General features: G+C 47.6%; 3 protein-coding genes across 3 annotated transcripts; 2 read left to right on the top strand and 1 right to left on the bottom strand.

The window, feature by feature from the left end:
• Positions 1 to 915: 915 nt before the first annotated feature.
• LOC125522332 (Signal recognition particle, SRP9/SRP14 subunit) lies at positions 916 to 5,751 on the top strand. The gene is made up of 4 exons (XM_048687393.2): positions 916 to 1,157; positions 1,253 to 1,321; positions 5,173 to 5,266; positions 5,359 to 5,751. The coding sequence occupies exons 1-4, from the start codon at positions 1,086 to 1,088 to the stop codon at positions 5,433 to 5,435; spliced, it is 312 nt and encodes a 103-aa protein (XP_048543350.1). The 5' UTR covers positions 916 to 1,085; the 3' UTR covers positions 5,436 to 5,751.
• Positions 5,752 to 11,788: 6,037 nt separating this feature from the next.
• LOC125523104 (endoglucanase 17) lies at positions 11,789 to 15,924 on the top strand. The gene is made up of 5 exons (XM_048688154.2): positions 11,789 to 12,540; positions 12,801 to 13,055; positions 14,768 to 14,882; positions 15,083 to 15,246; positions 15,329 to 15,924. Exons 1-5 carry the CDS (start codon positions 11,923 to 11,925, stop codon positions 15,680 to 15,682), a joined length of 1,506 nt encoding a protein of 501 aa, XP_048544111.2. The 5' UTR covers positions 11,789 to 11,922; the 3' UTR covers positions 15,683 to 15,924.
• Positions 15,925 to 17,026: 1,102 nt separating this feature from the next.
• Positions 17,027 to 18,195, bottom strand: LOC125520846 (uncharacterized protein At3g17950). The gene is made up of 2 exons (XM_048685878.2): positions 17,845 to 18,195; positions 17,027 to 17,762 (listed from the first exon to the last, which is right to left on the bottom strand). Exons 1-2 carry the CDS (start codon positions 18,193 to 18,195, stop codon positions 17,241 to 17,243), a joined length of 873 nt encoding a protein of 290 aa, XP_048541835.2. The 3' UTR covers positions 17,027 to 17,240.
• Between the last annotated feature and the right edge of the window lie 4,185 nt (positions 18,196 to 22,380).

Raw genomic sequence — 22,380 nt, 5'->3', positions numbered from 1 at the left:
ATGTTAAATGGTTATAGAAAAAATGTTGATCATGTATTAAAAATATTATTCTGGTATTAGAAAAATGTTTATCAAACATTTCAAAAATGTTGATTTCATATAGAAAAATGATGACCATGTATTCAATAAATGTTAATTTTGTATTTTAAAATTATTAAATATGTATTAGAAAAATCTATTAGATATACACTAAAAACATGTATAGAAAAACAATGAAGTAGCAAGAGAGAAAAAGAAACAAAACCAATGAAAAACAATAAAAAATAAAACCAAGGAAAATGAAGGGAAAATAAACAAAATAAAAAACTAGTCGAAAACGAAAAAGAAACAAAGATAACCAAAGAAAAATTGAAGAGAAAAAAAGTAAAAATAGAGAAAAAACACAAAGAAAAACGGTGAACAAACAGGAAAAAACTGAAAAACTTGTGGAAGACCAGCTCTTTTTCTTCAACTAGATCACGACATACTAACTTAACATGAACTGCAAATCAACATGTGGTTAGATGAGACTGTGGTATCTTCAATCCATCAGAGTTTAAGTCTTGATGCTTGCATTTATTTCTGGATTTATTTTTGGATTTTCCGGCGATGCGCATTTAGTGGGAGGAGACATTCCCATCGACGATGAGGTGCCTACAGTGACTTCGTAAATTTCAAGATAATATGCCGGCTCAGTCTTTCGAAGATGCTCATAGAGATAGGGTGTGTAGGCGCGTCATAGGGATGAGTGTATGCGCTTGTATATGAGCGCTTTGCGTGTATATTGTGTTGAAAAAAAAAACTTAGCATGAACCGGACGATGACGCAGTGGCTAGCTGCAGTGCGCTGCAACTGAACGATCGGGCTTGCTATGAGCGAGATATAGCCTTGCGAAAAAGGACTGTCCGTCTGGGTCGGCCGGTTTTTTTTTTCTCGTTCCAAACACAAGCTCAGCCCTGGACCGGACCCAAGGGAAGGGAGCAGTCTAGCGAACGCAGCCCTCTTCAAAGCGCGGCAGACTCCTCCCCGCAAACCCCCAGATCCCGACGAGACCACGCCACAGCGCGGCGAAGCCCTAGCCTCCGGCCAGCGCCGCCGCCGCAGCGATGGTGTACTTCGACTCATGGGACGAGTTCGTCGACCGGTCCGTGCAGCTCTTCCGCGCCGACCCCATCACCGTACGCCGGGACCCCATCCCTCCTTCCCCGATTCCCCCCTCGTCCACCCATGCCCGCATCTCGATCTAACCCGTTATCCGTTGCCCATGTGTCAGACTCGCTATTGTATGAAGTACCGGCACTGCGACGGGAAGCTCGTGCTCAAGGTCACCGACGACCGCGAGGTACGGCGCCCAGGCTTCTTGTTGTGCCCAGATTTGGGGATTGCTTCCAAATTAATGATCAGGAAGTGTGTATTTTAGGTCCCGATCACGCGTGTCACTACGATATGCATGTTACAACTAGGAATTGAGCCGATCGAGCGTTCTTGTATTTCATGCATCGAGTGAGATGGTTCACTGTTGCTTATTGATTTGTGTGACGTAGCATATCTTGGTATAGTATCAGTGGCTCGATAAAATACTACGGTAGTTAGATATTTCAGCATTAACAGAAAACAAAACTGATCTCTGTTTTGAGCAGTTCTGATTTTACACCAATCGTGTACATTTATATTTTATCTGAAGTTTACTTTCAAGTCAAGAAAGATAGTGAGATGCTAATTACAACTAAATGTCTGCTTGATATCATAAATGCAGGAGATTTTGCGATAAGTGCCTAGCAGCCATTAGCATTAGTTCACAGGAGTTAGTAGGTACACTAGTGTGGGTGGACATGTGCGCCCTAATTGAAGCAAATCATTGCTGTGCATGAAGAAAGTACTCTTGTGCCCACTAGTAAGTTTGTTTGTTCCTGGATGAATGTGAAGCGAGGAAAATAGATAGTGCAGACTGCAGAGTACATGTTTAGTTATATGGATTTGAGCAAGTGGCATTCTGCTGACTTTATCTGAAAACCGCTTAATTTTGTATACACCATCCCTCTCCTGGCTTCATCTAGAAAACTATTTAGTTTTGTATGTATATCATCATATGTGGATTTGGTATGTGATTAGCTCAACACTGAAGGGCGATTTTGTTGAGCTCAAACTTAAATGCTTTTGTTGGGGAACCCGTAGGTAGTGCAGCCGAAACATACACTGGTAAAATACTGCAGCCTCTGGACATTCATGTCTCGAAACCGACTCATAAGTTATATCTTAGTGTACTTAAGATATACTGATATTTTTGTTAGTACTAAATTTTCACATTGACTCAATAAAGGTTTTATATGCAACGAAACTGTCCACACTTCATACTGCTGGTGCTATCTACTAGTTGCTTCAGTACTCTCCTAGTCGACATATTTGCTTTGGAATATGATGTAACCATATAGTTGGGCACCTGGAATATTTGCTTCAGTACTCTCCTAGTCGACATATTTGCTTTGGAATATGATGTAACCATATAGTTGTGCATCTGATTGCACCCAACGGTTCTGGAAATCATAAACATTTGTGTAGCATTTTTTCATGGTTCGACATTGCATTGCTTCAACGAGGATTTGCATATTATTTCAGTGAAGAAATCACTTCCAGATGAAATATTTGAATTTCTATAATTATATAGGCACGCAAATCAGCTTACAGCTGTACCTTTTAGCACATTCAGCATAGAGGGCCTATTGTGCTAGGAAATGCTGTAGATACCATTGGATATCACTTTCTGTGCAGAACTTAAAAAATGTGCTGTGAGGGAAATTTTGGTTTACATTACTTCCTAAGCATCGATCAAACTATCTATTCATTCTTATTTGATGAAACTGTAGTTCAATGTTTTGTCTTGTTGTGATGGATCGACTTAATTGACTTTTCTTGTAATCCTTTAAGCCATGTGGTGAATAATCGTCCAATGTACTATTATATTGTATTCATAAAATCTGGATATTTCCCCCCTTAAGTTCCATGATTTGTGTTGTTAAATGCAGTGCTTCTTTACTGGTCATCATGTCAATCCTATTATATGCATGTACCTGCCTTGAAAAAACAAAATGTGATATGCATGTATCTGCCTTTACTGTTGGGGAACCCGTAGGAGGTGCAGCCCAAACATACACTCGTAAAATACTGCAGCTTCTGGGCACACATGTCCCAAATCTGAGTCATAAGTTATATCTTAGTGTACTTAAGATATTCTGATATTTTTGGTAGAGCTAGATTTTCACGATGACTCCATAAAGCTTTTATATGCAACTACACTGTCCACACATCATACTGCTGGTGTTATCTACTAGTTGCTTCAGTACTCTCCTAGTCAACATATTTGCTTTGGAATATGATGTAACCATATAGTTGTGCATCTGATTGCACCCAACGGTTCAGGAAATCATAAATATTGGTGTAGCATTTTTTCATGGTTCGACATTGCATTGCTGCAAATGATTGAATTTGTATAATAGTTCAGTGAATAAGCACTTCCAGATGAAATATTTGAATCTCCACAGTTATATAGGCGCACAAGTCAACCTACAGCTGTGCCTTTTAGTTGACAACAATAGCACATTCAGCATAGAGGGCCCATTGTGCTAGGAAATGCCGTAGATACCATTGGAAATCACCTTCTTGCGGAACTTCGAAAATGTGCCGTGAGCAAATTTTGGTTGACCTTACTTCCTAATCATCAATCAAACTATATTCATTCTTGTTTGATGAAACTGTAGCTGAATGTTTTTCTCTTCTTGTCATGGATCGTCTTAATTGACTTTTGTTGTAATCATCTGCTGGTATTATGTTATATTCGTAAAATCTATATATTTTTCCCTGTAAGTCCCATGATTTGTGTTGTTAAATGCAGTACATCTTTAACGGTCATCATGTCAATCATATTATATGCATGTATCTGCCTTGAAAAATGTGATATGCAGCTCTGCATTTCTTTATCTATCCCTTCTATGTGATTTTAATGAGAGGTCGATGTGAAGTATGACATCCAAAACCTGGATTTTAATGAGAGGTTGTCTGCATTTTGTAATCCAGATTCCTAGTCACTCGCTGATTGTGGTGGATTGGTTTTTAACTTTGCACTTGCCTATTACTTTTTCTAGATTGAAAGCCATCACTGTAAAAATGCGATGAAAAAATACTGTCGGGTTATTCTTGACTACAGTGTTACGCAGCAACATTATGTTGTACTCCCTCTGTCCCTCAATATAAGAATATCAAGGGACAGAGGCAGTATGTATTATGACTATAGAGTCTTGCAGTTGAATGAATCGGCTAGGATTTTGTATGTCACCGTGATCAATCTTCTGCTCTCACCGTAATTCTGACTGTGAAATGAAATGTGAAATAGTGGCTATATTTAAATGAATGTAAAGTCTGAAATATAATGTTTGTAATATAGTGTTGCTCTTGTTTATTTGTTCTTTTGTTAAGATTAGTACATTATCACCTATATTCGACCCAACCTGTAATTAGATAGCCACTTAAATTGTGAACCGATTTCGTTTTATGCTATACAAAGAAAACGTTAGAAAACTCAACTATTACCAATCTATTTGCTCGGTTGGCATTGTGGTGTTATAGGCTAGGTGCCAAATATGTGTGCTAGGTGCCAAATATGTGTACCAATCTAGCAACAATAGCAGTTGTCAGATGTAACGTGTACTTTTGATCCATCTTAGACTTAACCTTATTCTTTCCAGAAAGTCAAACAATACGCTTCCGTTTGTCTGTTCTCTTGCCATGCAGTTGTTAAGTTCTATAGCGAAAGCTCCCAGTTCTTTCTTTAAAATTTATTGCTTGCCCAGTGTTAGCACGAGCAGCTTGTTCCCACTGGTTTCTTCTTTTCTGGTATTTGTGATGGGGTCAGCAATGTTGTGCTATGGTGCTAAAGCACAGCATCATAATTTCATGGGTCTCTTGCCTACATTGCGGATTCCCGAATAGAGGTCTTGCTTCCTGCTTGTTTCTTATAGTTATAAGAGCGACCGTGTGCACTTTGTCTTGGTTAAACTGATAAAAGTGGAGAATTGTATGGTGTGCTGTCCTTGATCAACGCCTGACTGTTCTGATATTAATGCGGGAACTGCTTGTAGTTTAAACTTTGATTGAAGTAAAGCAACCCTGCTCTGCTGACTGTATGTGATTACTTTGCAGTGCTTGAAGTTCAAGACGGATCAAGCTCAGGACGCAAAGAAGATGGAGAAGCTCAACAACATCTTTTTCGCTCTCATGACTCGTGGACCTGATGGTATTTCCCAACGTTTCTCCTTGGTTATGGCTATTGCGTCTAAGCCTCGAATTTTTGCACTAATTTGGATCCCTGACCTTTCCATGGTGCAGCTGACATAAGCGAGGTTTCAGGGAAGGAACAAGCGGAGCAGCAGCAATCAAAGAAGGGACGGGGCAGGAGGCAGTAGTATCATGCTCTGGATTTCTTTCAGAAAGATCACAACTGGGAATGGTGGGTGGATATTTTGATCGACTCCTGTTAAGCCATGTTACAACTGTGAGTGGTGGGTGGTCTAAGAGTGGCGAGTAGTTTTCAAGACAATGTGCGAGCCATCGTTGGATCCTTTTCCTGGCACAGAACCGCGAATTACACTTACCCACACAATCATGGTTGATGAGACAAATCAAATCTTTGACCGTCTGCGTGTTTTGTTGATGAATCATGGTTGACAAGACAATCAAATCATTCCCCGCCTGCGTGCTTTGGTGATGATTTTTCGTTCAGGAATATGGCAAAATGTTTTCTTGAATCCATCAATACTTATGCGTTGCGCACTGGTGTGGGATATCACACAAGGTACAACGCTGCGGATCTTGCAGTGACGGTGGGGTTGATGATGATGCAGTGATAGCAGGGCCGGTTGATGTTGCCGTCTCTGGCAGGTAAAACTGTTTGTTCGGCGCGGGGAGGGTCTGGACCATTCATGTGCTTCACTAATGGCTGGCTGGTTGGTTTGTTCCTTGTTTCTTGGATTCATTCATCGCATCAGGGGCACGAGAACGTGCCCGTCGTGCGCTTGGCGGATTCCGCCTTGAATCTTATCTTGTTATTTTGTTGCCATGTTCTGTCTTAGCCACCACCATGTTAAGTTGATTCCCATGGTCTGTTGCCGCCTATTTGGAAAGAAAAGAATGCTGCTGGTAGTGCTCTAGAATTCAGATTACTAGAGAAATGACAGGAAAGGTTTGGCAGATCCATGGAATGCATAGGATGCGAGTGATGAACATGGGAATCGGCTCAAATTTTACAGTGCTGAAAAGGGTCTTGGCGCGCAGGCTTTTATGGCCTCCGTGTGTGTGTGTTCTCCCTGACACCGCCGGTCAAACTATTGTTGCCCTGAAGGCCCGAAGGCTTTTTCAGCAGATGGAAGCTTTCTAGGAGGAGCTCTGCAGCTGCTGCCGCGCTCTTCTTTTTTTCCCGCCCAGTAGTGCCCTTGACAAGAACAAATGTTAAAGAGCGTAAGCCATTCGATTGCCCGCTGGATAAACATTGGATAAAGAAAGTGGCTCTGTTCCTTCGGTTAAATTTACACCAACACGTACAAAAAGGTTAGCCTCGGGGCTCAGTTTTTCCGTCTCCATGCTCAGTGAACGCCATGTTCCCCAGCAAACGAAAGATTCGAAAACGCAGCTGATGATAAGACCAAAACGTTTGCCCTCCTGTCAAAAAAGGGCACCGATCGATCGATTCTCCCGTCGCCTTTTTACCTCCCCGTGCCCCCTCCGTCCCGTGCATCTCCGCCCCATGCGGTGACTTTTCCGGGCGAAATCATGGCCGGACGGAGAGGCTTTTTCACCCCTGGTTTTTACCCCTTGCGGGCTTGCGGCCTGGAAAGGGAAAGGGCGGGAAGGATGCATGTCGCCTCGGTCGGCCGCGATGGTGCATGCTAGAATCCGCCATCATCACCAGCCGTCCCCGTCCGGCGGGTTCTACGGCCGGCCGTACGTACGCGGCGTCTTCAATTACGATTAGAAATGATCGTTCGTTTCTTACCGCCCATCCGTACCCATCTCTCTCTACTAGGCCGGTGGTCTGCCTGCCGCTTCCCGCTGTCCAGGCTTTAACGGCTCGCCTATCGATGACGGCCACAGACACAGTTACTGCCGCCTGCATCAAGCGGCTGTGGACGTGGCGGCTCCCTCCATGCGTGACGGGCATAGAGTATGTGCTGCTGGTGTGGGCCGCCATCTCCTCTGCTCGTGTTACAATATTAGTACAATGTTGGTCGTTGGAAACAGAGATTTTGCAGGACAAGTTTTTATTTCTCGTAAAAGTTCAGAAAACAACGCACTAGTAGTTGTTTGGACGACCCACCCATGTGTTGATGCGTATCTACACTGCTGACAGAGTCTAAATCAAACGAGTGGTGGTACGTACACGGTAGCAGGCGCAGCCCATATTTAGAAACAAGTACTACTACACGTCTCCCGCCATTACTGCATGGTTACGGGCTTACGGCAGGGCAAGCGTATCTCCCAGTACCGCACGCCACTGCTACAGCAGCAGCAGCTACCGGCTTACCGGCGCACGAGTACACGGCAACCACCTCACCGCACGGGCAAGCAAGCAACCACGGTCCACGGGCTGATCGGCCCGGCGCCGCATGGTAGGCAGTGGTTAAGCAGCGTCGATCGGGCGCCGCCCGCGACGGCGTCCGCTAATGTCGCTACGGCCATGCGCAGGTACGTGCTCCTGTATGGACCGATATCGTCCTCTGGTAACATGCCTACCCACGCCCCCTCCTCCCATCACTTTCGATCGCCTCCGCCGGTGGCACGTGAGATCGCCGGCGCCGGGGGCCCTCCCCTCCCCTCGTCCCGTCACATCCGGTTGATTGCCCCAGGCTAGGCTCCGGGCCAGTGCTGCTTTCGGCTCTGCCCGTGCTACGCCCCGTCCATGCACCGGCCGGCGGCGTTTGGTTGCTTGCTTCGCGGCAGCGATGGAGTTCACGACGAGTACGACTGCACGGAAAGAAGGCATTTAAAAAATATCTATTCATAATATCGAAGATGAAATGCGGATGCAAGGCGCGATCAACTCGAGGAATCGAGGATGCACACAGCCAAATGAAACAAGAACATAAGAGTAGAACAAGATCTAAGGCACGCAGTAACCAACAGCAGCATCAACCACTATTGTGACAACACATATTTGCAAGAAGGTTGTTCAAAAGCAACGCCTTTAGAAAGACGAGGACACGCAAGTGTCATCCTTGCCGGATTCAGATTCAGTCAAAGACTAAATCCCGAGCTTTCACCCTAAGAGCAGAACGAAGCAAAATTTCATGTAATGCCTTCAACAAGATAATAATGTCGAAACACCGCCATTGTCAGGTATGACTGCCACCAAAACGAGCCCACGATGTGTTGCCGCATCCGCTTGACCACTACCTTCATTCCTTCTATCCTTGACAATGCCGACGAGACCACTCTAGGAACGAGAATGTGCATCTCATTTGCAAGGACCATGAAACATGACATCTCAAAATGTCTTCAGCTAGAATGTTGGGGTTAACAACCACTGCTCATGCACACAATTGATCAACGCAGCCAAAAGTTGTACTCGTATGAGCTTGATGACAGACAACGATGCGATTGTCAGGCACTGTCGAAGTTAAGGGCCAATCCGGCAGACTCATGTCGTCCTAGCCATCAGCTGATGGCGAACTTGGGAAAATGAATCCCTTCGGTTGTCCAGCTGCACCTGTGGCTGCGCACAACCCTGATATGCAATATCCTGTCTTAAATCAGGGCATAGTCGAACCGCAGGTGACTGCCGCGGCCGTGGATGACATCTCCGTCTTCGATTCTTTAACCACCACCGCACATATCGTCGCGCCCACCATTGCCTGGATCCATAGGCGGGTGTCAGGCTGCTCTCGCAGCCGTCGCAGCCAAGCCACCACCAAAAAGATCCGGGGCTATCGTGACGATTCCCAGCTCCGCCAAACGCAAGGTCATCTAGGGCCGCACCCCACTCTAGGCCAGAGGTCCCATCGGCGAAAGAGGATGAGAGCCCGCCACCGCCGTCCACCGGTATTTCCTCTAGCGGCCGTAGGCGTCTATTCGTTCCCATTATCTCAATATATAACATTAATCCATATCAAATATGACATTGCATGCTCTAAAATACCCAGAGTGGTTGTTTTATTGTTTGGTTTAACTGGACGTCGGTCGTCTTAATTTTCAAATTGGGTCAGTCAATTCGGTGGAGCAGGAAGCAAACGACGGCGCGCGGCACCGAAACCACCAACGGCGGAGCCGGGGCGAGCGAAGTTAGACCGGGGATGAGAGCAGCCTCATCCAGGAATGACCCACAACTCGTGGATGCGAGTAAGAAAGTTGACCATTCAGTTTTGGAGGGGAGAGGGTGCAGGACTCGCCGGATGTGACATTCCATCTTAACATGAATGATAGACTACTCATATCAATAAGATGCACCTTCTTTTTCGGGAGCCCATCCAAAAGAAACCTCAAATTTAAGCGTGCCTGGCTTGGAGCAATTTGATGGTGGGTGACCGATGAGGACAAAGTGCACAAGAAAAACTAATGTTGATCTATGAGGGCAGTATAGATCCTAAGTAGTTGCACAGTGGTGGGCGGCGATGAGGGAAGGATGGGACGGTGAGGCTGGTGGTTTGGCCGATGGTCCATGGGTCGTTTGCGGAAGAAGATGAACATGAGGGCAAGAGGTTGAAGAAGACTATATGGCCATTTGTTTTACATCACACGACTAGAAACAAATTGACCGACCCAAATTATTTTTTCAGTCGACTTACCCCTAGCCAGTTTATTACTCTTCCTTTCCTGAAACTCAAACAACCTACTAGGCTACTAAAAGGCTAATCCAGACGAAGAAGATAGCGAGAAAACGACTCCTCAAACAGTCTTTGTGCGAGCCGTATGCGGTGAGAGTCGCACGTACGGTAAGGAGGGGGTTCGCGTCTATACGTGTAGTGTGGTGGTTGGGCCCTCCTCTTCCCCCTTATTTACCCCCTTGTGGAGCTTTGGAAAGGAGAGAATTTGGGAACCGTAGAGATGAGGATAGATCTACCGGAGAGGGGGAACAAGGGGCAGGGTCGGTCAAATCGTCTGCAGGTACATAAACTGCTTGAATCGAAGCTTGAGTCCAGAAGGGAAGCGACTGATTTCCAATTCTTCTTTGCTAGCGCTTGACTCCTGTGGAATTCCATTAACAAGCTTAAAAGAAAGCGACTAAACACTTAAACAATTGGATCCAGTAGGGTTCAATAGAGGTATGGGGTCAGCTAAAGGCGGAGCCGGGCGGGATATGGTATTCCGCTTTGCCTATCTTGATGTGGAATCTATCGTTGAGCACCCATGAATGATTAGGTCCTTTCAATAGACTTTCCGTAGCTATAATTCGATAGACTTTCCGTAGCTCAGTACTGCTGATCGTTGACGCCCGCAACTGTACTTACGGCTGTAGCGCAACGGCTTTCGCGCTCATCCCTTGCTTCAAAACTACAGGTTTTAGCCCTCCGTTTGCTGGTCGCCAAAGACGAGCTTGAACCCATGCTTGCTCAAACCATCTGTTTTCTCTTCTAACGAGCATGGCTTCCCTCACAATTTCTTTTGGGTCTGAAGAATGAACTCAGAGCTGCGGTGGAAGTGCAGGTGCCTAACTCAATTAGTGAAGCTGCATCTTTTGCTCAATCTCCCTCCGTCCCAAAATAATTGTTATGCATAGCAACTTAGCCAACCTCATCGAAATGACTAGTTTATTAATTCTTATGCATACGAACTTAGCCAATCTCATAAAAAATGACCTTTGCTTTTGTTTCTTTTCACAATCGGATCATAATGCCGAGGAATTACATCCCACATTTTTCCCTAGATGTATCGTGGCGTTTCATATATAGAAAGAAGGCACCAAGTATTTGATACTCCTCTATAAAGAAATATAAGAGCATTTAGATCATTAAAATAGTGATCTAAACGCTCTTATATTTGTTGACGAAGGGAGTAGTAACTAGTAAACAATAGAATATCAATATTTCTACACTTAGCTAATACTCCCTCTATAAAAAATATAAGAGTCAGCATTTAGATCACTAGTTTAGCGATCTAAACGCTCATTTATTTCTTTACGGAGGAAGTACTATGTAAAATACTTCTACTAACTAGTCCAACCTCTTAAAATTCACCAGGGCGATCAAGAGCATCCCATATACCGTCTTCCCTGAGCGCACGCGTTATCATATAAAGACATTTCATGTGAAATTCTGTAACACTTGCAATGACTATTTTGGATACTCTATTTTCTGTCCAACCAATATTTCTTCCGAATATCGGTTACGACAATGTTGGTCATGAAACTAATTTGTTGCCCGGTACTTCATCTCTGATAGGTTTAAATTTTGCTTTATTGTTTCTTTGCGTCCAAAATGTTGCAAGGTTGTGAACCAATGATTGTACGTGAATACAGGTATTAGGGACAGCCGTCGAGATTCCAAGAAAAGTTATATCGACCGGTCCCAAGACAGGCATTTCTGAGGGTTTGGTACGCCACTTTCGTGCTCCCAAATGGCAATAGTCCTTCGTTGGCACCCACGGCAACGACGTCCACAAGGACCAGTTCCACCGAAGCGGCCGTCGACCTCGCCCCGGGCGCCGCAACGCTGCCACGCGCACGTGTCGCGCGGCCACTGGCTCCGTCCCCAGCATCCCATTCCCTCTCTGGCTCAGCCTCACATGGAGATGGAGCCTCGCCTCACATGCCATTAAACTTGGCCACCCCAGCCGGCGTCCTCCCCCTATTAAATCCTCGGCCTCGCCACTCCACTGCAGCAGCAGCAGCAGTCCAGCGCCCGAACCGCCGCACACACACAGCGCCAACCAACTAAACCGCCACCCATCCACGCCGGAGAAGCAATGGCGTCGCCGGCGAAGGCAATGGGTGCGGCCGCGGCAATGCTGCTGCTCCTGTCGACGGCGGCCGTGGCCCAGGCTCAGCACAACTACGGCGACGCGCTCCACAAGAGCATCCTCTTCTTCGAGGGCCAGCGGTCCGGGCGCCTCCCGCCGGACCAGCGCGTCCGCTGGCGCCGCGACTCGGCCCTCAACGACGGCGCCGCCGCCGGGGTGGACCTGACGGGCGGGTACTACGACGCGGGCGACAACGTCAAGTTCGGGTTCCCGATGGCGTTCACCACGACGCTCATGTCGTGGGGGCTCATCGACTTCGGCAAGAACTTCGGGTCGCACGGCGGGGAGGCCCGGGCGGCGGTGCGGTGGGCGACGGACTACCTGATGAAGGCGACGGCGACGCCCAACACGGTGTACGTGCAGGTGGGCGACGCCTTCCGCGACCACTCGTGCTGGGAGCGGCCCGAGGACATGGACACCCCGCGCACCGTCTACAAGGTGGACCCCCAGCACCCGGGCTCCGACGTCGCCGCCGAGACCGCCGCCGCCCTCGCCGCCGGCTCCATCGTCTTCCGCGACGCGGACCCCGCCTACTCCAAGCGCCTGCTCGATCGCGCCATCTCCGTAAGACAGCCGCTCCACTCACTCACCCCCCGTTCTCCGTTCGCTGGCTCGTAAATAAAGCGCATTAAAGCCGGCCCATTATTATGACCCTGCCACGTCGCTGCAGACGTACCCCTACCATTTCCCGTCGCTCGCCGTTGGTCTTCTTGGTGATAGCTTTGGTCACAGTAGATAGATGTTGCACGCGTTTTTTCCATTAGTGGCAGCAGGCCAAGCAGATGGGCTGAGTGAGTTTTCATTTTTTGGGTTGCGATGAGCAGGTGTTTGAGTTCGCGGACAAGTACCGCGGGGCGTACAGCAGCAGCCTGTACTCGGCGGTGTGCCCGTGCTACTGCGACTACGACGGGTACCAGGACGAGCTGCTGTGGGGGGCGGCGTGGCTGCACAAGGCGTCGCGCCAGCGGGTGTACCGCGACTACATCAAGAAGAACGAGGTGGCGCTCGGCGCCAGCGACTCCATCAACGAGTTCGGCTGGGACAACAAGCACGCCGGCATCAACATCCTCATCTCCAAGGTAGTATCCTCATTTCTAGAGTTAGTGCAAAGTTGTGTCATCTATTTTGGAACGGAGGGAGTAGTAGATTACATGCATGTTCCTGTTGACTAGAGTAGGGTAGCACTCTACTACCACTTGGTGTAACACAGACTACACAGTAGGCGGAGTACTTGACTTGGACTGCATTGCTATACCGGCCTATTGTATAGGGCGTGAAGTGTAGCCAGGTACTCTAGGGATGCCTGGCCCTGTTTTGGCCGCTTCTCGTGTGTCATTGCGTGATTCTGCCCTGCTCGTTTTGCGTACACACAAGAGCGAGAGCAACGACGACGCTAGTCTCTGGTTGCCCTGCGGCGCGCACATGCGCCCGGCTGCTTCCCGCCCTTTTTATTACCACTGCAGAGGAGCTCCGTGTGCTAGGAGAGGGCAGGGCGCTCTGCTCGCGTAGAGCGAGGTCATGCATGGGCTGGAAGGCCGGCGGGGAGCCTTTGCACGCGGGCTCTGCGCTTTTGCTCGGCCAGACAGACAGACATGTGGGGGCTGGGTGTGCTAGGCCGGGCCCAAAAGCAACATTTAAAGGATGAGGAAAAAGGTCGGCTCGATATCATGTTTACCAGTGCGTAGAGCCTATGCTAGCAAAGCGCTGCGTTTCACGTCTCCATCATCTTCGCCGGATATTCCTTTGAACGTGCACGCCATGGTGGGTGCATTCTCTTGTCTGGATTAACTAGCTGTCAGAGGAACAATTGTCCCAAGGCCAGGATAGCAAAACTTAGTAGATCGTGTGGCGTACATTTGTTGGGTGATTAGGCAATGAGATCGGACATGTGTTCGGGCTGAGCATATGCCTTTGTTCTCCCCATTGTAGTATCTTATGATGCATCAATGCGACTACTTGTTTGGCGCATCAGCATGTGAGAGCTGACACGATTCTGGCCCGACTAATCACTTTGTGGCGTTCATGTGGCACTCCACATGGACGTGGCCGTATGACCTGTGATGCCTACTCACACCGTGGCAGAGTGTACTCATCACATATTCACATGCCTGGCTATATAGATTGGCGCAGCATCTGTACATTACTGGGCCCGTGCCCCATTGGAGCGTATCCTAGATTCGCACAGCACGTTGCCGGGCCTTGGTTGGGGCCAGATTCTATCTGGATAGGTTAATCAAACTCCTCAACAATGTTACTCTATATTTTTATCTGTAGTACGGGCAGTGATGATAGGCTGGTTAGTGGATGAAAGCAGGCAGGCGAGCATGTTTGTCTCTCAGTAGTCGTCAGTAGCAACACTGGCCCGGCCCGCCCCGGTCTGGTCTACCCATGGGGTCGTGTGCCCCGCTGTAAAAACAGGCGAGCAGGGTGGGTCCGGCAGCGCGCTGTGGGCGACTTTTCAGTGGTGTGCTCACGGGTCTCGATCGTAGCGCGATATGCCTGCCAGAACCACCATTTTTCACTTATCATATCATATTAGTACTGATGAAGGGGGTGTTTGGTTCCAGAGACTTTTTTATGTTGGGACTAGAAAAAGTTTCTAGCAAATCAAACAGGGTGGGACTTTTTTAAGACTTTTTGCTAAAAGTATTTAGAAGCACCTCCTTAAGAGTCTTTTTCAAAAAATCTCAGTGACTGGAAAAAGTCGTAAGACTAAAGATCCAAACACCACCGAAGTGTTGGGTTGATTAGTGTGGTCGCTGATGGTGGGATCTGCTGTGCTGTGCCGCAGGAGGTGCTGATGGGCAAGGACTCCTTCTTCAAGTCGTTCCGGGTGAACGCCGACAACTTCATCTGCACCCTCCTCCCCGGCATCTCCAACCACCCCCAGATCGAGTACTCCCCAGGTCAGCCACCCATTGCCAATGTATGTAGACATATTTTAAAGCGTAGTTTTACTCATTTTGCTCCGTATGTAGTCACTTGTTGAAATGCCTAGAAAGACAAGTATTTAGAAACGGAGGGAGTACAATTTAGCTTGGTGTATCATGCAGTCCAGCGTGTGCAGAAACATTTCTGAACTTGACCTTGTGAAATACGGACGCAGGTGGGCTGCTGTTCAAGGTGGGCAACAGCAACATGCAGCACGTGACGTCGCTGTCGTTCCTCCTGCTCGCCTACGCCAACTACGCCAGCCACGCCAACGCGCGGGTGCCGTGCGGCGGCTCCTCCGCCTCGCCGGTCGTGCTCCGCCGCGTCGCCAAGCGCCAGGTCCGTCGCCGCCGAACCCGCCGCCGTGCTTCCCGCGCCCGAAACGCGCCGCGAAAACTAACCTCCTGTTTTGCTCTGGCAGGTGGACTACATCCTGGGCGACAACCCGCTGCGCATGTCGTACATGGTGGGGTACGGGGAGCGGTTCCCGCGGCGCATCCACCACCGCGGGAGCTCGCTGCCGTCGGTGTCGGCCCACCCGGCCCGGATCGGATGCAAGGCCGGCGCGGCCTACTACGGGAGCAGCGCGCCCAACCCGAACCTGCTGGTGGGCGCCGTGGTGGGCGGGCCCAGCAACACCAGCGACAACTTCCCCGACGCGCGGGCCGTCTTCCAGCAGTCCGAGCCCACCACCTACATCAACGCCCCGCTGCTGGGCCTCCTCGCCTACTTCTCCGCCCACCCCAACCTGCCCCAGTCCGATGGCACCGACTGAAGAGATATTGGTGGAAGTGGGCTCTTTAGCTGTGGTGGGCCGAAGAAGGAAGCCTGGTTGGCGGTCCTTGTTTTGTATGGGCTGCAGTGGGCTGATTCGTCCTGTTGCCTAGCTGCCCCTGTATTATTATTTCTACTTCTACGTGTAAAACGGATGCCGCTCCTTTCCTGTAAAAAATGGCAGGAAAAGGATCGGTCGTGCCAAGACAAGCAATCTATATCTATCTACTACGTATTATATCATCATCATCGTCCTATTGTCAAAAAATATACTATCTATATCATCATCATCATCATCGTCCTAGGTTTAGCATCGCATCAACTCCTCTGCCATCTAAATGGCCGCCTTCTTCCGGTTGAGAGGTCAATGTCATCGCTTCATGGTAAAACAACCAATCCCAAGAAATTTGCCCACACACAACGATGGAAAACTCCAAGGTCAACCCCCCTTAATAAAATACTTTGATGCAACATTGCTTAGAGAACACAACTCCCTTTTCCTTTTTGGTATGATGAATCATGAAGCCAAAGAAGAATCGGCGCGCGGGAGCTCTACTTGAACATCATTCATTCCAAGCTTTGAACTGCCAGAGCGGCCATCCAATTTAAGCTTGAGGTTGAACTTACACATGTGTGACCTGGTCCGCTAGTGGACATGTCATGTGCCGCAGTGCAGGTGCCGCGTCTTTTTCTGCCCTTTGGGCCCTTGCTGGAATCTGAAGCTTTGCTTCACACCGGAAGCAACTCCGGATACATCTCCTCCTCCTCCTCCTCCTCCTCATCATCATTCGGCTGCCTCGTGGGGGCAGCAGAGCAGGCATGGCCACGGATCGCCGCTAACCTGATCCCGAGAGCGACCGACGAAGATGAACCCATGCGGCGGATCGCGTCGGCCGCCGTGCAAAGGTTCGTCCGATGGCGTCGGGGTTTCGTGTCTGCTCTCGGCGGTCAGCTCTCAGCTGGCACTCGAATCGCCGGGCGACGTGGCGTATCTTCCGTCCGTGCGATGGGATCGGGCCGCGGGCAGTGCACGGACAGGAGAGAAAATGCCACGGCGCCGCGCCTGTACTGGCGATACACTTACTGCCGCGAATCCGCGGTGCATGCATGCACGGCGGCCGCGAATGGTACATACAGACTAATACTACAAGCGACTTTACTTTGCCCACTGCAGCTTTGCGTAAAATTCTCTTATTACTTTTGGTATTTACACAAGTACGTACATAAGATAAAAACTGACGGGTGTAACAGAGAACATGAGCAAAGAGAACATAGCTTTGTCACTTTTGTTGCACCGCCTCCGATTCTTTTCGATAGTAAAGTAGAGCAAAAAGAGAAGAAGTGAAGCATCAGACGAAGAATTTTTGTACTGGGCCAGAGGGGGAGCGCCGAACAACGACAATTATTATTATTTAATAACGAGGGAAGGAGAAATGAAGCGGCAGAGGGAATCCGTTCCGTGGGGTGAAGAAAAGAATCATGCTGCATTCAGTCCGCTCTCACGTACGCGGCGTAAACGCCCCTCGGGAGGGGTGTTAATTGCGGGGTGCTGCCCCTGCCTACCCCGCGCCGCCGCTGCAGATGCCGGTGAGCAGCACCGGGAGCCTGGCCAGCGACGAGGACGTGGACGAGCCCTCCGCGGCCCGCTGCAGCCGCCACCTCCCGCGCTCCTCCGGCGGCGCGGCGCGCGGCTGCGGTGGGCGCACCCTCCCGTCCTCGAACAGCGGCGTCGCCGCCACCGATGGCGCCTCCGGCTCCTGCGGGCCGCCGCCGCCGCACAGGAAGTCGGCGCCGGCGTGCTGCCGCTCCATGTCCAGGAACTCGCCCAGCCTCGTCGGCGGCCCGCTGGCGTCGTCGCGGCACAGCCGCCACCAGCTCCCGCCCCGCCGCCGCCTCCTCCGTCGCCACCCGCCCGCGCGCCGCCCGTCTCGCTCCTCCGTTGCCGCACGCGTCGGCCTCTCGCTCTCCTGCCCCGGCGCCGCCCGAGTCAGCCGCCGCTGGACACCGGCGCCGCCGAACGTCGACACGCCCATCAGCGTCCCCAGCGTCGTGCTCCGGTCAGGGAAGAAAGACCCCGTCGACTGCCAACAGACCAGAACCAACAACTCCGTCAGCGCATGCAAATGGAACTAACCGCACCCAGCCAAGAAATTCGATAACTACCTCGGTGTCGAGGTCGGAGGACGACGGCGAGGAGTCGCCGGAGGGGGAGTACGGCACCATGTCGTCGTCGAGGTCCATTGCTCGCTCCGGCGGCAAGGGGACGGAAGGGGCGAGAGGCGAGGGGCGGTGGTGATGCGGGGACGATGAAGACGAAGGGTTTATAAGCAGTTGTGCGTGGTGCTCGGCCGGGGGCAGTTGATCGGGGTTGGGGGTGTGTGGGCGTGCCGTGACGGCGACGTGGTTACGGAGTAAGGACCCAGTGCCGGTGCGGTGGTGGCTCCCTGCACTTGTCGGCGTTGGGTAACTTCTATGACTCCACAGCGCAAGTGCACGACTGCACTGTGCGCCCATATGCTGCATCAAGCCTAGGAGCATGTACATTATGCAGCCCGTGATCGATCGATGCTCCCTTGGAACATTTGGATCTCTTCTTCCATATAGGAAGGGATCTCGTGTCACTAAACCACCAGCCACTACAAAGTGTAAATTTTGCATAAAGTTCATGTAAAATTTGCACCAAGTTTCCAGCATTTCAAATGGGCGATGGGTCTACAAATTCATCTGAATATGGCTGTGGTTGACTGATAAGTGACATGAGAATGTTCGGTTTGACTAGTCGCTCTAGCAGTGCAATTACGCCACTATTGGGACAACAACTAGGTTTTGAACAGATGAACAATGCGTTGAACTGAATGTACTGTTTGTGCACTGTGAGATGCTCCATTTCCAACTTTGCCGTAGGCTGGAAAAGGCAGAAGCTAGCCCTGATGATTCGAGTTTAGTCCTGCTTTTCGTGATCGGTCATTGTCTAGTTGTCTCTTCTTTAGCGAAGATTAGCAATGTCGAGGCTCTGGATCCAATCAGCCGATTGATTGACCCGGAATGAATTTCGGTGTTGGATTTTTCAGCTCCAATCGGATTGTCCCCATGCCCCACAAAAATGTGCCCTTCTGCCCATATCCATGTCCCTATCCTATTGTTCACCGGCTGCGTGGCGAATCTAGCTTTGTTTCCTCATGAATTGAACTAGTACACCGTGCTTGCATGTACTCCCTCCATTCTAAAATAGATAACCCAACTTTGTACTAAAGTTAGTACAAAGTTGAGTCATCTATTTTGAAACGGAGGGAGTATGGTCGTTTTCTATTTTAACATGAGAGAAGGAATGACAATGAGTTTGAGATGCAATGATTTATGTAGAGGACGCCTTTTCATATATACTGTAATTTTTAGATTACTGCCTATCACTATTACATTTGACTATAGAAGATAAACTATGAAGCGATATGCCACAACGTTCACATGTCTCCTTTATCTGCATATTTGGATGCTCGTACAACTTCCCAGTGATCAGGGAAAGACAGAACCACTTCTTCCTCGCTCGTCGTGTGGATGATTAGCTGAACCTCTGTCTCAAATCTTTGGTTTATGGCAAGTTATTATTGCTTTAGGAGGTTGCTTGGATATGAGAGAGAATGAGAGAGAGAGAGAGAGAGAGAGGTTGAACAATGAATGGATAGAGCCACATGGCACACAGTCTTGTGTGAAGCCGTGGAGGTTGCGTGACTATCAGAGAGAGTTGAACAATGAATGGATAGTGCCACATGACACACACTCTTGTGTGGAGCTGTGCATCATCCATGAACACATCTTTGAAAACAATGTTGCCCGGATTAATTGTAGCACTATATATAGGGAAATTCAATCAATAGTGAGTGTTTCAGTAATGCAAGTAGTTTAAAGGAAACTTTAGTATTGATTAGGCAAGTGGCCTAATTTATGATCTAAACTTCAATAAAACTTGATTTAAAAGTTGTTCATTTTGTTCTATATGCCTTTTTCTATCACAACATGGCAAAATTTAGAATAATCAACGGAAAGAATCATTTTAAATTGGGGAAAGTTAAATTTGGTGTTCAGAACTTGAATATTCAGGAGAGGATTATGTTGAGTTGAAAATAATTCATTGCACCATACATGGATTGCATTAGGCCATAATTTGTTGTGTATTTAGGCCTACCCCACTGGGCCACAGCAAACTAAGTGAGTTTAATAGTGTATGCTAGGCTGAACATGCAGAAAACTTTAGCATTTACGAAGAGATGGCTTAATTCAAGATATACACCAATATAATAATTAATATAAGATTTGCCAATTTTGTAACGTATTTCTATTTAAATTTTTCCAGAGGATTGAGCAGCTGAGAGGCTGTATATCTTAGTGATCGTCTTGACGTCTCTGTTGATTGGCCTTTAAGTGCGGAGAAAAGATAAAAATAGTGTTTATCAGAATAGAAACAAAGGAGGAACTATGGAGAAAAGTGCAAAGAAGGAGTGACTATTAGCAGGCATAAAAAAGAAGATTTATTTGTTAATGATCTACTACTTTGTCGTATATGCTATTCAAAAAACTTAGTAAGTTTGAACTGGAACATAGATCTTTGCAGGTCTGTATAGAAATTGATATATACGAATTTCTGCAGGAACATTCAGGTCATAATTTTCTCAGCTTTGTATAGAAACTGGAAAACTCTTACCTGAGAGTTATATGGCCACCTTTGATACTGCACAACCAACATCTGTTAATTGCTAAATTACTCAAGGCAATTGTACAATATGTATTCAACGTAACATTCCTGCAAATAAAATTAACACTTCCTAAATGTGTGTTCCATGTACATCGTTGTTGTCTAAAATCATGTTGTATAGTTAGAGATATGGATGGAAATCCCATGTACCATGGATAAATACATTAGAAGTCCTTGCAGATATTTTAGACCTAAGATAAACAAACACCATGTTTGTAGTTAACTATGCTTGGATTAAAATTTTGTGACATACAAAAATAGTCGCCATGGTTAGACTTGAATTGCGAACATATCTAGCTACTGCAGTGCAAACAGATAACACCATTGAGGGAAGTTGACCACGAATAGAGTTTTCCACCTGGATGCCTAGATAATTGAGGGGCCAAGATCGCAAATATAAGATGGCAGAAATGAACCTTTTCCAATGAAGGGGGGAGAGGGAAGAGAGGAAGAGGAGACAGAGAGGTGTTCGCCGGCGACCGGTAGCTGCCGACATGGCCGGTCCCGAGCGCATCCATGGCGCATACACGAAGGTGGGTGAGGCATGCTCGGTCCTCTCCTGATGGTGGTAGTGCGTGTGAGTCGAGAGGGAGAGAGAAGGCTGGGTCGAGGGAGGCCCGGGGTCGGGGAAGGCTGCACATGAGAGGTGTAAGAGAAAAGTGGGAGGAGGAGGTGGTGGTGCAGGAGGAGGAGGAGGAAGAGGAGGAGGAGGGGGGGGGATGAGATAGTGTGAGGAGGAAAGGGGTCGAAACCCTAAAGTTAAAAATGGAAATATTTTTGAAAATTTGGAATTGTAAACTTCTTTGATTTTCAAACATATTTCAAATGAAGGTAACAATTTTGTAGTATTTATTTTGGAATCGATGAACCAAATTTAGAAACATGAACATTTTTTAAAAAATAAACAAATTCTAAAAAGTGTGTATCTTATAAATTTCTAAACATTTGTTGAAAAAGGAAAATAAACTTGCAAAAGAAAAATAAAAAAGAAAAGAAAAGAAACATAAAAGGAACGGAGTGAAATATCTATCGTCCGCTTACCAAGTGGTGGAAAAAGATCAAAACGGTCTCAAAACACAAAAACTAGTGAAGAACCAAGTAAAACCCTAGTACACTTGTCAGGCCAGGAGAGCCATCATTCACAACGACAAATGCACGGAAGGGCTCCTACCTTAGCCACTTTATATATAGTATTTTACTCCCCCTCCCCACCTCACCAACTATACATACTGTCTCGATTTTATAGATGCAAGGGTACCTTTTTTTAGTATTTTCAAATTTAAATGACTTGATTTTTTCAAAGTTATGGAAATGGAGATTATATGAACCAGACCAGTGTTCACATTAGCATTTTCATTAATGGTTTTTCTACGTGGTCCGAAGTTGGAGGAAGAGATGAAGTGTCAACTAGCTAGCAGAGAAGTAGTGGAGGAGGACAACATTTGTTTAAGATGGGGCGGAGTCTTGAGCAACGATTTTATTGATGCGTAACCAAGAGAGTCAATACACACTAATAACACACACTAGTATTTTTTATGTGATTCTCAAATGAATAATCAAATACAATGAAAATGTTGACATATTTCAATAGAAAAACAACCTAAAGCATATCGATAATGATGTTTTCTATGGTGTCTAGAAGATTTAGGCAATGACAGTGCCATAGCCTCCTTCTAAAAATCTTCCTTAGTTTTACCAAGATCAAGACTTTGAAGACCCCTCGCTCAATGTAACACACCATCAAGTCATTAAGCTAGCCACCGGACATCTTGTTGCGCAACTCAGTCTTGATGATTTTCATTGCTAAGAAGACCCTTTCAACTAGCGTTGTCGCTACCGAAAGTAGCAATGCCAACTCAATGAGGCAATAAACAGTAAGAAACATGACATGCCTTTCAAATTCAATCATCTTTTTAGTCATGCTTGCAATATCATGCCAAGCTCTAAAG

Source organism: Triticum urartu, chromosome 7A, assembly GCF_056163025.1.
Source record: "Triticum urartu cultivar PI428250 chromosome 7A, HENAU_Tu73, whole genome shotgun sequence".
Lineage (NCBI taxonomy): Eukaryota > Viridiplantae > Streptophyta > Magnoliopsida > Poales > Poaceae > Triticum > Triticum urartu.
This window is presented reverse-complemented; position numbering and strand designations above follow the sequence as displayed.

What these genes read in the sequence shown, in the direction of transcription:
- LOC125522332 (XM_048687393.2), top strand. Translation starts at nt 1,086, where the DNA reads ATGGTGTACTTCGACTCATGGGACGAGTTCGTCGACCGGTCCGTGCAG. An exon ending in TCCGCGCCGACCCCATCACC is followed by an intron (nt 1,158 to 1,252) that starts GTACGCCGGGAC and finishes CCCATGTGTCAG; the next exon opens with ACTCGCTATTGTATGAAGTA. An exon ending in AGGTCACCGACGACCGCGAG is followed by an intron (nt 1,322 to 5,172) that starts GTACGGCGCCCA and finishes ATTACTTTGCAG; the next exon opens with TGCTTGAAGTTCAAGACGGA.
- LOC125520846 (XM_048685878.2), bottom strand. Translation starts at nt 18,195, where the DNA reads ATGGGCGCACAGTGCAGTCGTGCACTTGCGCTGTGGAGTCATAGAAGT. An exon ending in CCTCCGACCTCGACACCGAG is followed by an intron (nt 17,763 to 17,844) that starts GTAGTTATCGAA and finishes GTCTGTTGGCAG; the next exon opens with TCGACGGGGTCTTTCTTCCC.
- LOC125523104 (XM_048688154.2), top strand. Translation starts at nt 11,923, where the DNA reads ATGGCGTCGCCGGCGAAGGCAATGGGTGCGGCCGCGGCAATGCTGCTG. An exon ending in TCAACATCCTCATCTCCAAG is followed by an intron (nt 13,056 to 14,767) that starts GTAGTATCCTCA and finishes GCTGTGCCGCAG; the next exon opens with GAGGTGCTGATGGGCAAGGA. An exon ending in GCCGCGTCGCCAAGCGCCAG is followed by an intron (nt 15,247 to 15,328) that starts GTCCGTCGCCGC and finishes TTGCTCTGGCAG; the next exon opens with GTGGACTACATCCTGGGCGA.